This window comes from Pithys albifrons, chromosome 12, assembly GCF_047495875.1.
Source record: "Pithys albifrons albifrons isolate INPA30051 chromosome 12, PitAlb_v1, whole genome shotgun sequence".
Lineage (NCBI taxonomy): Eukaryota > Metazoa > Chordata > Aves > Passeriformes > Thamnophilidae > Pithys > Pithys albifrons.
The window spans coordinates 5620145-5639059 of record NC_092469.1 but is presented as its reverse complement, the minus strand read 5'-3'; the positions used below and the strand labels follow the sequence as shown (position 1 = coordinate 5639059).

Genomic DNA, 18915 nt, shown 5'->3' with positions numbered 1-18915 from the left:
GGGAGTGTGGAGAAAGGCTGGGACCCCCATGCCAAACCTGGTGGGAGCCAAGGGGCTGCAAAAGTATCTCCAAGGAGGACACTGACTTCAGCAACAGCACTGTGGGTGTCAGGCCCCCCATATACAGTAAAAGGCATCGTCTTTTTAACCTTCCCTTTTTGGGTCTGAGTAGGCCTGGCTGGCTGGGGTGGGATACAGTGGTGCAGCTTCTCTGTTGAATCCCAGGTTTGTGTTCGTGGGCTGTTCTGCAGCCTGGCAAACATCCATGGCTTCCTATGGAGGGACGGGGGCCAAACTGAGCCCTGAGTACCAAACGCTTTCCCTGAAGTAAGGCAGGTTTCCAGCAAGGTGCTAAAAACCAGAGCGAGACCAGAAAGTCACCAAGGCTGCTGAGGAGACTGGGCAGTGACTAAACCACACCTGTAACAAACATCCACAGCCTCCCTTCCAGGCACACACATGAACCAACAGGTAATGTGCTACAAATCCCACTCACTTGTTACTTCTGGGCAGACATACACAATTAATTTCTTTTGCTCCATTCATCTTCTAACTCCTCCTCAACTCCACTGTTCTCCCAGCACTTTGCAGTTCCTGCACAGCACACCAGTGGGGAGGTGTTCAGCAGAGCACTGTCACAAACATGTCCAGGAACCCTTGCCATCCACTGCAGAGGGGGTGCCAGGGCCACACCAGGTAAACAGAAGCAGTGGCATGGGCAGGGTCAGCCAGGCACCATCAATCAGCAGGACAGAACCAAGGAGATAGAGCGACATTTGCATTCTTTCTCTAACTGATCCTCTCAGGGGAGAACATTGGGATGTTTGCCTGGGAGTTACAAATTACTTGGGAAAAAGATGCTTTGATGCAGATAGCAGTTAGAGTGTGTTGGTTGTTTTGGCTCTTTCTGCAGTGGAACAAAGCACTGCCTCACATCAAGGGACCTCAGTGCTGCCAGGGGGAGAAACTTCCACACAGTTTTCCTGGAGCTGGGGGTGTGTGTGCAGGTAATCATTGCCACACCAGAAGAATATTTTTTGACAAAACTCAATCAGGGTTAAACACAGAAAATGAGAGGGAAGCACAAAATGGAGAGTGGGGGACCAGAGGCACTCAGGATCCTAGGTTGGTTTTTCCATTTGGACAGTCACCACACAAAGATGACCTGCTGCATCCCTGCTCTGTGTTTGAGTGTGTGACAGGGGAGTGCAGATGGCCCAGGGGGAAAGCTGGGAAAGGCAGAGCTTTATTAGTAATCACAGAGGGTTTGCAGAAGGCTGTGGCTGTTTGCTTTCAGCCTCAGCTGACCCTGTCATTAGGGATGCACTGATCAGTATCTGCTTATTAGGGCTTGAAAACAGAGGGCAGAAATTCACTCTGCTCTTCTTCCCACTCTGAAGTGTTACTGTGATATTTTAGATTATAAAGCAGATTGAGTAACTAGTGATGTGAGATTTTCCAGGGACTTTGCAAGCTTTGGAATATGTCCTGCGTGACTGGAATGAACAAAATCTAACCCTTCCTCTTTGTTTGGATATTAAACCAAGGTTCGTTGGATCCTTTCTTGCCTTCATGTAGGGATACTTTTAAAGCCATGTACTCAAGCACAGGCTGGAGATGACCTGTAAGGTTTGGTAACCATCACCAGTTCTTTCAAAGACATGGTGGAAGTCTCCTTGCAGCCTTGAGCTAAGACCAAGGCCCAGGAGAGTGGGATTCAAGATCCAGTCATGTCCTCCTGCTTCCTCTTGGCTGATTCGGTGGTGACTACTTTGGATTCTAATTTAAGATTATACACACCCATAGAGCATTTTCATTTCTGAAGGAGCTGTCTCTCTGAGGATAACTTCTGTGGCAATCTATCTCCAATGCAATTTGAGTCCTAAATTCTGGAAACTAGTTTCTTTTCATATCAAAATACACCTCCCTGAACACTTAATGAATGGTGCTTATACAATGTTTTGAATTTCTTGGACACCGAAATTCAACATTTTATATCCAAATTGTTAATGTTCTGTAAAGTAGCACACAGTCATTTTAATAACCCCAATGACATCTGTAATAGAAAAAAAATAAATTCTTTGTAGATCTCACAGTGACCAAAACAGAAAATAAGACCTCAGATTTTCCTCTCTACTAATTCCAAGTTGGTTCCCAAATGTGACCAAATATTAAAATAAAATACAGAGGCCAAGGATAATGCTATGCTCAACATTTTATTTATATTTTTGTGTAAACATAATTTGCTTTGTAGGCACAATATAACAAAAGCTCTAAAGCAACAAATACAATTAAACAGTGTTTCAGTTCACTTCAATCAGGCTTAAGTTAAAGAGAAGCTTTCACAGTTCCTTTAAGGCAAATTGAGAAATAATTTGTTTCACTTGAAGAAACTATCCAATTGTCTCAGAGTTGTTTATACAACACTGTCAGTAGTAAGCACAAACCTTCATTTCTGCTACAATAAGACTTGGTCAGGAACAAGTCTTGGCTTCAGCAGCTTGTACAGCACAGTCTCCACCCCTCCAGGCGCAATACTACTGCTTGTGGTCTTCTAAAAGGTACTTAGGGCTTTTTGGCCAAATTCTGCTAGCACAGATCCTGCTTCCAGGATGGATACCTGAAAAACTTCCATTCATTTCAGCAGTACCATTCCTGTATGCCATATTAATACCAGTAAAACACAGAGCAGAGTTCAGCTTGCTGATGGTCATCCTCAGCTGTGTTGCACTCAGGTAGTTCCAGAAGTATCCCTTTTACCCACTACAATTACCTGATGTTCTGCTGATCAGAAAATGGCCCTAAAATTGGTATGAATTAGCATGAAGAGTATTTTTGCCTTGCTAACAAAACCAGAAACAACTAGCCAACATTATTTGATTGTTGTCCCTGTGGGGTCTGTGGCCATGACCAAGATCACCCACTTTACTTGTCTTGCAGGATAATTTAAGTGTAGAGCCCACCAGACTGTGGTTTCGAACAGAAGAATGGGTTTGCTATTCTGCTTGACCTACTAATTTAAGGCCTTGAGAATGCCACTTACTGCCAGCTCAAAGGTCACCAGCAATATTGCTCACTTTGGCATCAAATCAAAACTCCTAGTTATGTTAAGGTCTGTTGCAGGACAACATCATTACACTAACTGCAAAACAAAATTGGGCATGTTTCCTACTGCTGTCAGCTTATGAGTCATGAAAACTTAATGGCCTTCCTTCAAAGTTCAATTTCCAATAAATGGAAAACTGTCACTGAATACATACTTTCTTCTGTGGATAAAGTCCCTGTTTGGGCCCAATATGGCACTGGAAGTGTAGGCAAGTCAACTACAATGAAGTTCTGCATCAACATCTAGAGAAAATGGAAGTTCTGGTTTGATTAATATTTCAAAAGCTTTTTTGGCATTTTTCTCCACAGTTATTTCTCCTTGTTATCTTTGAATTTGTTTAACCCCAGGGAAACTCCTTCAGAACAAACCATCTGCACAATTACCTGGCATTAGAACAGCGACTTCATGAGTACAGTGTAAAGAGATGGACATTAATACTCAGGCAGCAAGATCAAACAGAAAACACCAAAAGAGACTCTTCTAAAACCACACATAAAAGTCAAACAGACTCAGAAGTCTTTTTACATTGACAAAAGTCTGAGAAGCTCTCCCTCTCCACTTTTCTGTAGTAGTTTTTAACTTCTATCACTAGAGGCTACCTGTAGATTTAGGTGAACAGCTAATCATATCTGGGTAAATACCTTCTTTTGCAAAAAAAAGAGTATCAATTCAAAGCTGTGTGGCATTATGCAAGGTCTCTGACAGTCCTTCAGCTTTTCTACAATAGGTGATTGCAGGAATTTTAAAATACTTGTTTTAACAACATAATTGAGGACCTGAGTAGTTGCTGTTTGGATAGGTAAAAGACATGGAAAAAATACTAAATTTTGTCATGTTTAGATATAGCTTCCACTAGTGGGAGGTAGATAAAGACTAGCTGGTCTCTGAATACTTGATCCTGCATGAAATTACAAACAAAACCGTATACATAGAGCAGAGCTTTTCATAGAACAACTCACCTAGATAAAATTATCCCTGTGCATGATTTGTGGTGGGATTAAGGCCTAAACCTCATTTTTCACAGGTTAACTTCTGCAGGAGTTCAGCCCCAGCTTGATAGTTGACCACACGTTAGCAATTTCAGAGCAGCAAACTCTGTTACCAAATTTCTTTCCACATACTGATGAATGATCTTACCAATGCAATTTAAAAATGCAATTTAAAATTGGTTTGGATTTTTGACACATATCAGTCAATGTGTCCTTAAGCAGAAGATGTTGATCAAAGTGTCTCAATTAATGATTTCTTGCACAATTTCAGATTCCATGATTCTAAATGAGGTGGTTTTGAAAATGAAGACAGGATTGCTTAGGAAACGATAAAGTGTGACTGAGGGAAAATGAAAACTCATCTTTGTTGCAACTTTTATTTGTGGTTCATTAAAGGAAAACTAGTTTAACACTGAAAATCCACAAACATAAAATTATCCCTCCAGTTACTAGAATCTTCCAGATGGCAAGAGGGGATTTCTTTTATTACTATTTCCAACTTGCAAAAAAAAGCCCGAACCTCCCAAATAACTTTATGCAAAATGTTGGAATTTGCATGAGAAAGATGCCCATCTAAAATTACACAGGAAGTTAATAAGGCTTTCAGACAGGAACAGAAAAACCCATGGGACTCCTACAGGGAAATTGGGTATCACACAGAAATGTTGTAATACTGCACTGGATGAGAATGGCACTTGAGTTCAAAACAACAATGATCAACAGCTCATAGCTCAGCTGACTGCAAACAAATACAACACACACTGTACTACAGCATTTGTTCACTGATGCACAGAAGAGATTTCCCAGTCTTGTTCCCTTCTACTTCATCACTCTCCTGCCTCCCCCACTTCGGTGTTACTGGATGAACGGCATGCGCTCCTTGTTCTCATTGTCCCCTTCGTGGTCCTCCTCCTCCTCTCCAGCCTCACTCGTCTCCGTGCTGTCATTGGCCATCTGCACCATGAGAGATGAAGGACATCAGAGCAACTTTCTCACTGTTTGATTCCCCCTTATTTCAGTTTGATTTCTTTCATAAAGTGATTTTAAAACTCAAAGACAGGCTTGCCACACGAAAATAAACATTCTGCCTGTGCAAAGGCTTTGCTGGCACTACACACCTTCCAGCTCAACCTGTAAGCTGTTCCCTCATGGCTTACAGCACAATTAGCTAACAGAGCTGCTCTGTAGGACAGTTGTACATACAGACTCTGCTCTGTGCACTTGTAGGAAACTGATAGTAAGGCGCTCAGATAGAAACAGCTGTGTAGGAAGTTTACAGAATGCAAGACCTCCGGATTACAACTCCTGTATCTGCTCCTCCACGCACCACTATTTACACCAGTGAATGGATGGCCCCACATGAGGCACATGAAAGTGTCATCAAAACTCAGAAAACATTTTTTTTTCTTTTCTATGTTAAAAAACCCAATGCAACTTTATAGAGCAGTGGGTATGTAGATGCTGGCAGAACACACCCATGCAGAGTGCAGCTCTCAGAGCATACAGGAGTTGGAGGAAACTGCATTTCCATATTTTACTGAAGATGACTGGACAGGCAGTAGGCAATTGCAGAAATCTCTAGTTCAGGACTACCCTGTGGGTTTTTTCACTTGGAAATATTTATTAGAATCTGTGTAAAGGTGCAAGATGCTCCAGTACTTCCCTTCGCAGTGTGACATGTCTCTGGAGGCACAGGAGTCTGGGATACTGAACAGGAGGTGATGTCTAACAGCACAGATTAGGGTGACTGAGTATCTCTCATACACTCACATTACGTCTCACAGACGCCACAGGAAGATTCCTGTATTAGCTTCTAACTACTGCAAAACCAAATGAGCAAGGGACACAGTTACTTTCTAAAGAGAAATGCAGTGATGATGTTCCTTCCCTGTTTGATTAACAGTCTATGCTGGAAATAAAAATCTCAACACACCCTGATTTTAATGCTCTGGTTACCCATGTTTTTGACTTAAAACACTCTCATGAAAGTCTCTCAAATTTTTATCACCACCGAACCAGTAACTGTTGTGAATGTACAGTATCAAGAGAACAGACGGAGCAAGTGTATTAATGTTGTGCTATGGATTCTTTTTGCAGTTTCAGGGTGCAATTCAGCTAGAAAATAATGCCCAGTTTCCACATGTGAGGCCCCCAAAGCCTTCCGTTTTCTTGCAGCAATTTTGTATGAGATCTGGGGGTAATTTCAGACTGAATGTAAGAGCTTAACTATAATTCCATGTAATTTTCCATTCTTTTGAAACAGGGGGTACCTCAGGTATGAAAGCAACTTCATACATCAGTATTGATTTAAAGTCAGTTTTTCATTACCTTCTTTACAGCTCATTCCAACATCACCAGTGAACGCTCAGGTGCTCTCTGTGAGGTTTCAGTGCCATGCTAAGTGCTCCAAATGCAGGGGACCAGAGCTCCATCCTTACTAAGTGCCTTCAGGACAGTTCTGGAAGTATTTAGCTATTATACTTCATATATTATAAACCCCAGAAAACTAAATTCCTACCAAAAGCATACCCTGACTTCCATGTGGGGATCAGAAAGCACTTCTGTGCTCGCACAACCAAGTAATATTGACTGGGGGTTTTTTCCTGCTCAATCCACTTATTAATACAGAATTTTTTTAGTGTGTGAAATGTCTATTTGTTTGCCATCACAAGGACAGAAAGACATGTGGCAATTTTACCCTGATTCAAACTTGCAGGCACATTTTTGGAGAAGCAGATAGTCATTCAGTATAGAAAAGTAACTTCTGGATCTTCAGGAATTACATTTCACTTTGGGTTAAATACAGAAATTAAGACTACTGGTGGTATTTAGGTGCTATGTGTTTAGAAGAAATGAGTATTAAAAAAGATGATAAGGGACATGTCTCCAAAACTCACTGCCAGGCTTCAGTGTGTGTGACTGTATACCGTGTCTGCAGGGCTCTGCACTCACCAGGGGAGTGGGGGCTTTCTCCACATCCAGAATGAGCTTTCCTATATTTCCTCGGTCATGGATTCTCTGCATGGCCTCCTTCACCTGAAAGAAAGATCACCTGTTGATAATTTTCAGTCACACATCAGGAGAAGCTTGAATTCCTCCCTTCCAAAACCAGCAATACCCTTAAGGCATGCTATGGGCAAGGTCGTTCCAACAGCTGCTTGAGAACAGACTTAGCATTAAACACTTTTTAGTGGCCTGGTTTGTGCACTGTGTTTGCCAAAATGGGCTGTAAGTCCTGATGACAGTTTCTGAATAACATAACACATCCATAATGTCAATGCAGTACCAAAGTGATGGATAGCTGAGGTGCAGAGGAGGTGATCCTTACAGGGTGCTCATTACATTCTATCTTCGCACAATATTTATCAAAAACCTCTCCTTTCACTGAAAGTATAACATGTTTTTGTAATTGACCTATGATATTTTTCAATTAAATTCTTTTGGGTTCCCAATGCTTGGGATTAACACAATACTGTAGGTCTTGATGCATCAGCAAACATTTATTTACTTCTTTTTTCCATTTTTTTTCAATGTTAAGTAAATGGTGTCCTACTGATACCACTAAGAGCCTCTGTTGAACAGCTGGCTGCAATTAGTGCATGTGAGAAAGCAACAAAACCCTCTTCTTATGAGTGCACTGGAGAGATACTTATTTTGCTGTATGAAGTTTCAGAACTGAGGAGAGCTCAGTGTTGATGGACTGAAATTGTGTGTGTGTTCAATGTGTTGCTCAGAGAGGTTGTGGACTCTCATCCCTAGGAGTGTTCAAGGTCAGACTGGATGGGCTTGAAGCAACCTGGGCTAGTGGAAGGTGTCCCTGTCCATGGCAGGGGGTGGAATGAGATGAGGTTTTAAGTCTCTTCCATGCCATGATTCTATAAATCACTGAAAATTGGAAGTTGTCAAGAGTTTTCTCACTTTCACAGGGGGAAACGTCAGGAATCGAAAACATACCCAAAAAGGCTGTTCCATACCCTCATCACACTACTTTTTGCCAGTGTAACAGGGTTTGTTGAGACAAAAATGAGTTTTATGTTAAAAGGATTTCCCATCTGTGGCATATTTCTATTGACTGTTTTAACAATGACAGTATATAAGTTTGAAAGAAAATGCTGAGTTGGGAACTGGTGGGTCCCACCATATATTTAAAAGCCTGAATTGGGGTCCAGACCCCTAAAATAATTTTTGAATGTCTCATACAGAAGAATGTGTGAGATTTTTAAAGATATTAAGGAAATTCAGGTTTCAACTTCCAGATAATTGATGCTGGGCACAAAATGTCTTTCCCATCTGGTCAACCTTTCTTGGAAAGATGACTGCAGTGGACTCAGTATTGCCACCTGAATTTTGCAAAGATTTTCCCTCAATTATGAAACACCAGACTTAAGAAAAATTCTATTAGAACAAAAGAAAAATTGCACTGCAAAGCGAATGGCTTTCTAACTATGAGTATTATTGTATATTAACCTCAAAAAACACAATCTTATGAATCCCATAGATTGATTAGATAGGTTGACCTCTAAATATAGTCCACAAAATCACAGTATCTTTTTTGAAGCTATGCTAGAGCACAAACACCTAACTATCCTATCAGACTAGTTCTGTACTATGGACAATAGTCCCTTAGGAAAATCCAACACAGACTCTGAAGAAGCAGCAGCTGTATAATTTTTCATGACTGTTATTAACCAAATCAAGGTTTTAGGAGGTTACAGCACAGCATAAATAACAGAATTGGAGAAATCAGCAAACACACTTTCCTGTCCATTTGAAATTTACAGCCAGAACATGATGTGGAAAGCACGGTATGCAACATTTATTTTAATTTGTACCATATCATATTCAGCAAGGCAAATTTGAGAAAATGTGCTTTTTCTGCACTTTTCATGTATCAAATTTAAGCCTCTGGAGAAAGGTTCAGGAGTTGTTTCCAGGACACTTTTAAGTAACTTGCAAATGCAAAGAGCAGGCAGAGGCAAAGGGAACAATAAAACTTATAACAATAATAGTGATTATAGAATCCAGATGGAGCTATTAAAATACATAAAAACATTGAAAAAAATTGAAGAGCTGATACAACATCTGTGCATTTTAGTGTTATTTGCAACTTACCTACCCAGTAAGTCAAACTCTGTACTAGTGCAATGCCATTCAGCACACGATGTCTGGGCTAAGAGACCATGAGCTGTTTTATAAATGAGTAGTTTTTATGTTTATGGCTGCTAACAGCCCACTTATTCAACCAAGACTGAAACTACTTGTTTCCCAAGATGTCTGAATAATAAAATCATTTTCTCTTACCCTCTAGAAGACAGAGAGGCTTAAAAACCTTCTTTGTTATGGGAGTAGGGTTAAGGTTTAAGTTGTTCTGTGCAGACTATAAATGAAATTTATTTTTTCATGTGTCTTTTTCAGAGGATGGAGCTTCTTTGTGCTTCAGTGTTTGCATGTCCCCAGTGAAGACAGTGCACCACTCTGCACTTTCTTAAAACCAGACCCAGGCTTAACTGGTACTGCAAGGAGGCATGTGGGAATCCTGGAATTTATTGGAGGTTCCCTGAAGTGGCTGAAGTTTGATTCAAAATAAATATCCCCTCTAGCAGCAAGGATCACAAGGGTTTCCCTCTTCTTACAGCATTGTGCCCCTAAATCCCTTTCTACCAGTTATTCCATATTGGTTGCTATTTGCATTTGTCAGCTCAAAGCCAAGTAAATGGATTTTACTTTTGTTTATATGGATGAGTTAATTGAAATTCTTCTTGTGTAGTGTCATGAGGGCTCTCGGATTGGAAACATTTCAAAGGAGTGTTTATTGATCCAAAGAGTTTCCATTGGAATAAAAGACAAAAACTCTGCTGGCCTTGGTTTGCCTTCATTATGACCCAGCCCTTAGAGGGTCTGTGCCTGAACTAATGCCAAACTACAGATTTTAGCCTCAAGAGCCCCCAGACCCAATATGCATCACAGAGCTCTGCACTGGAATCAGAAATATTCTTACATATGAGTGGACCACTGGTCCTTGTAGCAGTGATGCACTGAGTTGATGCAGAGTCTCTAAACTCCCCTATATTTCCATTTTTCTTTAGCTAATGATTTGGGAAGTTTTTATTTCACTAAAAGCGTAAGTGAATACTCTATAACAACACCTATAAATTATTCTCCTCTGCTGAACACAGCACCAGTGTATGCATTGGGAACATGGTATGATTTTATTGTAGCCATTCTGTCTTTAGTGAGCTGATAGCAATTTTCATTTAAAATAAAGAACAAGCTTGCATAAAAAAGGGAGACTCATAATTATTTTAGTTTCTTACTACAGTAGTGAAGTACTAATAATAGCAGAGTACTAAAAGCACTAACAGTACAAGTTAGAAGTCAGCTTTTAGGAGTCACATTATGTCTGCAAATGACTTGAGAGTTTAATGAAGTGCTCTGTCAGGCCTCCTGACTAATTTGCAACACTTTTCTCTTTGACAAATATATGTTAAAGAAGTACAAGATTAAGCATGTTATTACTTGCAACTGTTCAGACCAGAAGAAAAGATTTTCAGATTGAAATTTAAAATAGCAGGCACAACACAATTTTTACTCAAACAGTATCTGCAATTCTAAAGCAATGAAAATGAAGGAGTATTCCAAACAGAACAACTAACATAACATGCCATCAGAGGCTGACATGGTATTTGGATCTTTGCAGCCAGCTTCTGATTACACCAGTTTTCCACAGCTTTTGATGTCAGGGTGTAAAAACAGTGCATTTTAAACTGAGTAAAACACTATTTTCCCCTGAAATGCATCTTGAACACCTGCCTTTGTTCCCTTTTTTCCCCATGTTCTCTTTGGACTTTTCTTGGGTTTTTTTAGCACTATGTTTTCCACAGGTGGAATCAGTAACTGGGGCAAATGTCTTGTCTGCCTTTTCAAGTAATTCATTTCAGGTCTTCACCTCTGCTGTCCTGGTTTCTTTGCCTTTAGGAAGTTCCTGAACAGAGACAGTTTCCTGGGTGTAAGTCTGACCCTCTATAAATAACATATGCCTGAAACAAACAATTATGTTCCAACTTTGGATTGCTATAGTCAAGCCTCCACTTATTTACCCATTTTACTTCAAATTAATTTGTTGGCTGTTTGCATTTGAAATCAAGAGCCAACAATAGTATCTACTGAGATATTCATAAATGCTTCTTGACATTCAGTTGGCTCAGCAACTACATTTTGCTGTTAGAATATAGCAAGAGCAGTCTACTGCTCTATAAATACAGGAAAATATAAATGGAAAATGTATTACTAATTATCTGTTGCACCATTTCACAGTGTGGAAGAGAACTGCAGCCTGCCTAAGAAACGGATGCTATTTTCAAGCCTTTGGATATTATTTTAAACATAATGATCCATTTCTGTATTTGGCTTTTATAAAGAACCACTCTCAGGAGTAAAATAAAAGAGACTGGGAAGTTGGAACACGAAACCACTCGCTTTGCCAATATAACACATTGGGGGCTTTAGGCCCTCATCAGTAATATGGATGTTTAATAGAGAGAAACAATGAAGGCAACATGCCATGGAAAAGCTTCCTAGTGGAAATGTCAAAACAATGCTTTCATCATCCTACTTGAAGCTGTTTAGTTCAGCAATATGATTAATTGTATCAATTTATAAAAATAAAGTTATACATTTACTTCAAGGAAAAAAAGAAAGATACTGGTGCAATAGAAGAGTGGATATTCTTTAACTGCATGAAGTTGAGTACAGTCTGTTAGATAAAATGGCATCTAGAGGTTGCACTTCCATTTTTGCAGACAACTTCTTTACCCCCTCACACTCAGCAGGTTTATTGGATGGTGGCAGAGGACTGTGTTCTTTCTTTTCTTGGGCCCCTCTGATAACAGTGTGTTTCCCTGAGGTATCTGAAAGGATTTCTGCTTACAGTGAAGGAATGCTTCATTCCCTTTTTGGTAAATCAGGCTGTAGTACAAAAGGCTAAGGAATCTTATGCCAAGATTACAAATTTAATCCAAACCTGAAGTTCAATTATCTCAGTGTAATCTGCCAAAATCCCCACTTGTTCTACACAGTGTCATCACATGCTGTCAAAAAGATGATCAGCTCCCAAATGAAGGGAACATTTCTCACCTCCAGATGGGCACAGTGAAGCAGGACATCAGTTTAGGTTATGATCTACAACTGTTGTTTCCCCTCCCACTAGTTCCACACCTTTAAGTTCAAGATTACTGCTTATTTTTACACATCATCTCAAAGAATCACCTTTTGTCCTCTGCTTACACACTGAAAATGTCCAAGCCTTTCATATTCCAAGACTCTTTCTCTCTAGCCATGAAATAATCCCCTCATTCACTGCAGCCTGTGCTGCACATATCACCCTAAAGATTTACTTCCCAGCTACATCCCTCCCCTCTTTAATCCTTCAGTTGATTCTTCAAGCTAAAAGCAAAGACACAGCAACATTTGCTCTCTGCATCTGGCCATCGACCTGAGTCTCCTTTGCTGTCATCACCTCCTATCAGCACTTTTGTCCAGTATTATTTTGAGGGCCCACATGACTTTTTTTGTCGTGTCGTTTTTTGGGGGTGTCCAACAGAAAAGAGTGTCCAACAAAGACATCTCCAAAGCTGATCCTTCAGTGATGCTTTACAGCAATTCCTCAAATGGCAATGTCACTACACACCTCAAAGCTTGCACTTACTGGGTCATACCAGGTGATGCTCTTGGACAGTTTTTGAAGCCTGGACTGTGTCTCATTAGGGGGGGTGCATGTCATGTCTACAGAAACTCCACCTGATCCTAGTCCAGTCTGCTCACCACAGCTGGAGCACCCAGAAATAGTAACAGCACCCCTTAACCATCTGCTGTTGCCTGGCCCAGTTCATAAATACGCAAAAGACGTGGAACAAAGCTTTCTGCAGCAGCAAAATAGTTTTATCTTGAAGGCTGGATGGCTTCTGTTCTCCAAATAATATGAGGAGAAAGGAGGAGCATTCATTAGTCTGCTTAGCCATCAGAAACAGAATCAAGTCTCTTCCCAAAAGGTTGGTTTGTTTGTGCTCTATTTTCAATAAAAGTTCAGCAGATAAAGAAATAGCATAATACAGAGGCCAGACACAAGAAATACAGCAAGGAAAGGGTTTGCTAATAGGGTTAGATAATTGTTTAAATACACAGGCATGTGCTAGAAATTAAAATTAAAAGCCTGGGTTCAGAAATAGGTTGGAAAAGAGCTATGAAATTATCTCATGGGACCTTGCTAACACTCAGCCTGGTGTTTGGTTTGGTATCGTGCAAAACAGATCCAAAATCTACTTCATAGTCCCACTGTGAGATTCAAGAGATGTTGGAAACGAAAACACGGCATGACAGTTACTTTTTGAGAAAAATTTGGAATATTCTGTGAATACAAACAGATTTTGGTCCCTGTTCCACTGGTGTACTTCTCTGACATCATCAGGTTGTGTGTCAATGAATAAGAGCAGGTATTGGGAAGGGATAAAAGTCTCAGTGGATAAGGGAATACCAGTAGTGTTCGATAGCCTTCAATCACTCAAACATGTTCTGTAAAGTGAATATTACCCTTCAGACATGGTTTTCACACAGTTCAGCACTTTCTGATCACTCCTCCCATCTAGGCTGAGCATGAACTTTACATCAGGAAAATTCAGTGTTTTCCTCATGGAAGCCAAGAGATGTTCCTCCTATTACCCTTGCCCTGGTCCTCTAAGTGCAGCTAAAACAATTAGGAAAAGTTTAGCATCTGTTTGTCTTCCATGGAGGCTCTGTCTGGCAGAGCAGAGCTGTCTGCAAGAGCATTCCTCACCAACAATTAATTCCTGTCTGAGAAGCCTGCAACTGCATCATGCCTGCGAAATCACATGTACAGGATCTCCATGGTGACAGTGTCATGCAGCGTGCAAACATCAGCTGGCTAGTCAAGGTTACTTTGGCAACCCAAGTGTCACAGGTAATGATCCAATTCTCCTTCAGATTTATGAAGGAATAATCTGAATTAAAAACATGCCCATTTTTCATTCTAGGGCTGGTTCTGTTCTGCTGCTGTTCATAAAAGACATGATTTCAATGAGCCCAGAGCTCTCTCCATTAGAATTACAAACACTAATATCAGAAATCATTATTTAAGCATCATTTCTATGCAGTAATGAAGAAAAAAGATGCATACTGCAGTCAATTCTAGCTGAGATATCACATAAGCAAAGCTTTAATACTATGACTTTCATTAGTGTTATATGACAAAATAATTTTTGCTATCAGGCTCACTGCTGTGATCTCTTACAAAGCTATGCTGTCTTGAATATGGATTGTGAGCTGCATTCTAATTGCAGATGCTCTTCTCCGACCAGGGGAAGAGTTTTCCTTTCATGTCCTTGGCTTTTAAAACTAACACTGCACTACATAAAAAAGAAAATCACGTAGGAAAAATCCTTTGGATTACATCTGTTCAGATTTGGTCTGTGGAAGGGAAGAAACTCAAGGAACCAAGGATAACAGTTTCTCAGCTTGCTGGCAGCTCTGGGGGACATGACCTGGTATCCCACTCCCTGCAGCCTCTGCCAGGGTGTTGGGGCAAGGGAAGCACAGAACAGAAATAAACCTCCCTTTTCAGCCACATTTGCCACAGCCCTATTAAGGTGGGTTTGGGCTAAATGGAGGCACAGGCTCTGGGCACACACACAGCCAGCAGGCACTGGCTCCTCTGCACTGGTCACTGTGTACTTCCACTCTCACAAGTAACATCTGCCAAAATGTAGTCCCCTTGTTTTGCTGGCACATCTCCTCCTTAATAATCTTGAAAAGTCTCTCATGTTTATGCAATATGAAGTTATGGAGTAGGAGTTCACTGGGAAACGTACTGACATTTTTTCGAGCTTTTAAAATTTTTTAAATGTGTTTGCAATACTTTCCTCTTTCAGGCTGTCTTCTGTACAAGCTTTAGTAGAAAAACTGTTTGCCTGTGTGATTACTGACAATTATCGTACCAGACACAGTTATTTAGACAAAACCATCCTTTGCTGCGAGGCATCATTTCCCTTGGGAGCCATGGAATAACTTGTCTTCAGCACAACACACTTCCATGGAAATGAGCTGCATTCATGATAGGGATATTTTCCTTGCACTGTGTAGCAGAATAGCTGGCAGAAAAGTGCTTCTAGTATTTAATTGACTTATCTGCTGTGACAAAATCCCTCAATTACCTGTTTGTAAGGGAGCTGGGTACATGGGAGACTGGCAAACCCACACCTGCCACCGGCCTGGATTCTCCTCTCTTATCTACACCATTATTTCTGAAGAGACCTCACAAACTCTGTTCTCCTGGATGCTGAGGGTGTGCAGCAGTTTGCATGACAGATGGAAAAGCAGCATAATATTTACAGGATTTTAAACAGGCTCTATTCCTGCCCATGGTGAATGCAGCCAGCTCTTAAGATGCAGAAATCGAGCACTGAGCATATGCAAGAAGACACATCAAACTCAGGGTATTTGGAACCTAATTTTCATAAACGCCTACTGGGGGGAAAAAGTGCATGAAGAAAACATGGATATGATCAAAATCTAAAAAGTTAGTATCACTAGCAAAAATTTTGAGCTGATTAGAGTATTTTTCCTAGAGAAGCAGGGAAATACCTTGGATCATGAAGTCTGTTTTCTTGCTATGAAACCAACACATCATGTCATGCCACACTGCCTGTGCCCATCTGAAAGCAAAAATTACTTCATCCAGCTCAACTCTTTGTGCCCTGTCACACTGAACTTTTGCACTGGTACTTTGCCTGAAGATGCTGAAACAAAAAATACTTTTTAAACCCCTTTCATCCCTCCATTGCTATTCACAGCTGCAAACAGCAGCTCTGGCCTCCCTTCCCTTCTGCTGCCTGTCAGCGAGGACAGACCTTTTCTCTGGAATACCTTTTAGCCCCTCTGCATGTTGCCATGGCAGCAAGTCTAAAACCAGACCTAAGATGAGGAAAATGTCAAAGGAATAAAAACTGACGCTACAGGCAAACTCTGAGTCCTCCCTGGGCTGCTGAAGATACCTATTAAGTGATACATCTTCTAGATGGAGAGCTACAGCTGCAGAGCTGTGCTGTTTTCACTCTTTCCTTGTGCCTATAAGCTCCTGCTGACGTCAATGAGTATTTGTTTTGTCTCGGTAAAACTCGAAGAAAAAGAGAGTTAAAGCCTTGCAATTACAGAATAACTGAGCCAAATCTTGCCAGCCTTTGCACACAGAGTCATCAGGGATGAAGCACAAAAAAAAAAGGCAGAATCAACATCAAATTAAATATTTAGAAGAACTAAACAGCAGTGTCTAGATTATCACTCAGATGAAAGCTTTTTTACATGATAAAAGAGAAAAGAACTTGAAATTTGATCCATCAACACAGAGAATTCCATCAAGTTAAGACAGCTCAGGGGTATTCAGAACTCTGACTGTTAGAGACTGGCATTTTGGTTGCAGAGAAGTGCCACAGAATGGACATCTCTGTAAAACTATGTGCATTATCTCAGAACCTGCAGAGAGCAAGAACAGACTAGTTTTGATTTAAACTGACACGACTTTTCTCAGTATCACTTATTATTAAGATAAGCTTGAAGAAAAAGTGATTTTTCATGCATTAATAAGGAAAACAATTATCTTATTAATATCAAAGCCAAGGGTTGTTTCTGAGAGGTAGAGATTTGGTGATGAATTCCCTGGAACACAATGGAGCAGAATAGACACATCTTGTGAATCAGGATGAAGATTTAAGGATCCTGTGCTGGAATTTCTTGAAGAGCAACAATAAAGGCAGAACTCCTAATTTAAGCCTGTGAGGCACTGACTCCCTGCTGCTGACTGAGCCCTTGGGATTGATGGCAGAAATTGCAATAGCATATTCCCAATTTCCATTAGGAAGGTGGCTTTAAGCACATCAAAGCCATGAGCAGAGGAGCTGGTCACCTTTATGGTACCTTCTCCATTCTGAGCATTAATGCATGTTACAGTAAAGCTGCAGCCAACTGTGCACACAGGGATGCCCCAGACACCCCTGAAGCTTGGGGCACTCGGAAGTGTAAGTGGTTTAGATTCCACTCTGGTGAGGCTGGTTTGGTCTGCAGCAGCAGTTCTTACACTGGGGAAAATTCCCTGAGCTGCAAAGGACTTTTGGGAATCTCAGGCAAAAGCAACAGGCTCCCTGTGCTTGGTTATACTGCAGCAGTCTCCTGCCTGAACTGAACTCATATATAATGTTCAGTTTGCTGCATTCCTGTATTCCATCACAATCTGTTATAACAAATTACAGCAGGAAAAAATATTTACTACATTCATCACTATGCAATTAAAAAAAAAGAAGACATCATACGTTGTTATTGACTATCAAGCTCCATGACATTGATTTTTAAACTCTTCCCTCAGAAATGTCACCCTGTGATCTCTTTGAAAAACACTTTGAGAAAACTGGGCCAACCCATAAGAACATCTTATTTGTTCTCTTTCATATCAGTCTGCTTGAATCCTTATGAGTGCCATTAAACTCTCCCCCTCCTCGACCCCCTGAATATCACAGGTCTCTAGAGATACAAATGAGAAAATACTTTGATTTCTTCTGTGATTTTTTTTTTGTTTCAGCAGGTGGTACCATGAGGATTGCAAATCTAATTATTCATAAGTCATCATAGTATTTTTTGATTATTCAAAAAGCTCTCTAAGGTAGATCTTACTGTTGGGTGCCACTCTGTAACTTCATTAAAATTGTATATTAACAAAACCAAAACCCACTGACATATTAAAGTGTAATACAGTTATGATGTCAGACAGGATGATTCATGCTTATCTTCAGTTTAAGCTACATCACTTTACAGCAAGATTGAAATCACTCATCTAGGCAAGATGAAAGTTATTTGAATTTATCTTGTTCACTAGTTGACAGTTTTACAATATATATTGCAGCCCTATTTGCTTTATTACTTAATATTTCTCCTGGCACTGTTAAAAAATGTCTCCTTCTAAGCCTATATTAAAGATCTTAACTTCACGTTAGCATTGTTCCAGTGTGATTGCTGTAAAATTGATTTAGTTTACAGCAAGTTTAGTGCTCATGTGTGAGCACTCACTCAGCGCTGCATTACATTTTATCGACCCAAATCAACCCACGGTGTAATTGGTACCAGGGAGCCAAAGCACAAGTGTCTGTGTGATAGAACATCCCTGATGCAGCCAAGGCAGTTTCTAATCTAATTCAATTAAACTTGTTTGGATAGAGACTCCAAAAATGCCCATGGCAGGTACATGAGCTACAGAAATGGAGGAGAATAGGCAAGAAATTCAATAACACATTTTTCTACCTCTAGCCCAAGGTAGGTTTAACTTGGAATTATGCTGGATGTTTCCTTTAGACTGAAGGGAAATACAGAGGATTGTGTTACTTCTCCTAAAGAGTTAAAAGGATATGCCCATCTTAGAAAAGTTTAGTAGCTTTAAGATGTTCTACCCTGGATGTAACCACAGCATGAAACAGAAAAAAACCTCTTTGGTGGTGGTCATGAATTCACTTTTACACAACCTTTATTTTACAAACTAAATGCATTTAAACAAAGATTTGGAGCTGTCTGTGATGGGTGAGGCTTTGTCTGTGATGGGTGAGGCTTTATTCCTTATAGATGCAGCCTACATTTTCAGATGTGTGCAAATACCACCTTCAAAGCTGGAGCTTTGATACTCAAACTACCATTTTTGGCACAATCAAAACTCAAAATTCAAAACTATTGAATTACATCAGTTGCTTTTAGTATTGTTTTCTCAAAGTCAGT

At 40.3% G+C, this 18915-nt stretch overlaps 1 protein-coding gene across 2 annotated transcripts in view; it reads right to left on the bottom strand.

Moving 5' to 3' along the window:
* Positions 1 to 2197: 2197 nt before the first annotated feature.
* VAT1L (vesicle amine transport 1 like) overlaps positions 2198 to 18915 on the bottom strand; it is a 53230-nt gene continuing 36512 nt past the window's right edge. For both annotated transcript variants that reach the window (XM_071567807.1, XM_071567808.1), the window contains 2 exons: positions 7048 to 7131; positions 2198 to 5049 (listed from right to left, as the gene is read on the bottom strand). In XM_071567807.1, coding sequence (XP_071423908.1) covers positions 4951 to 5049; positions 7048 to 7131 — 183 coding nt within the window. In that variant the 3' untranslated portion in view covers positions 2198 to 4950. The remainder of the gene's footprint in view (positions 5050 to 7047; positions 7132 to 18915) is intronic.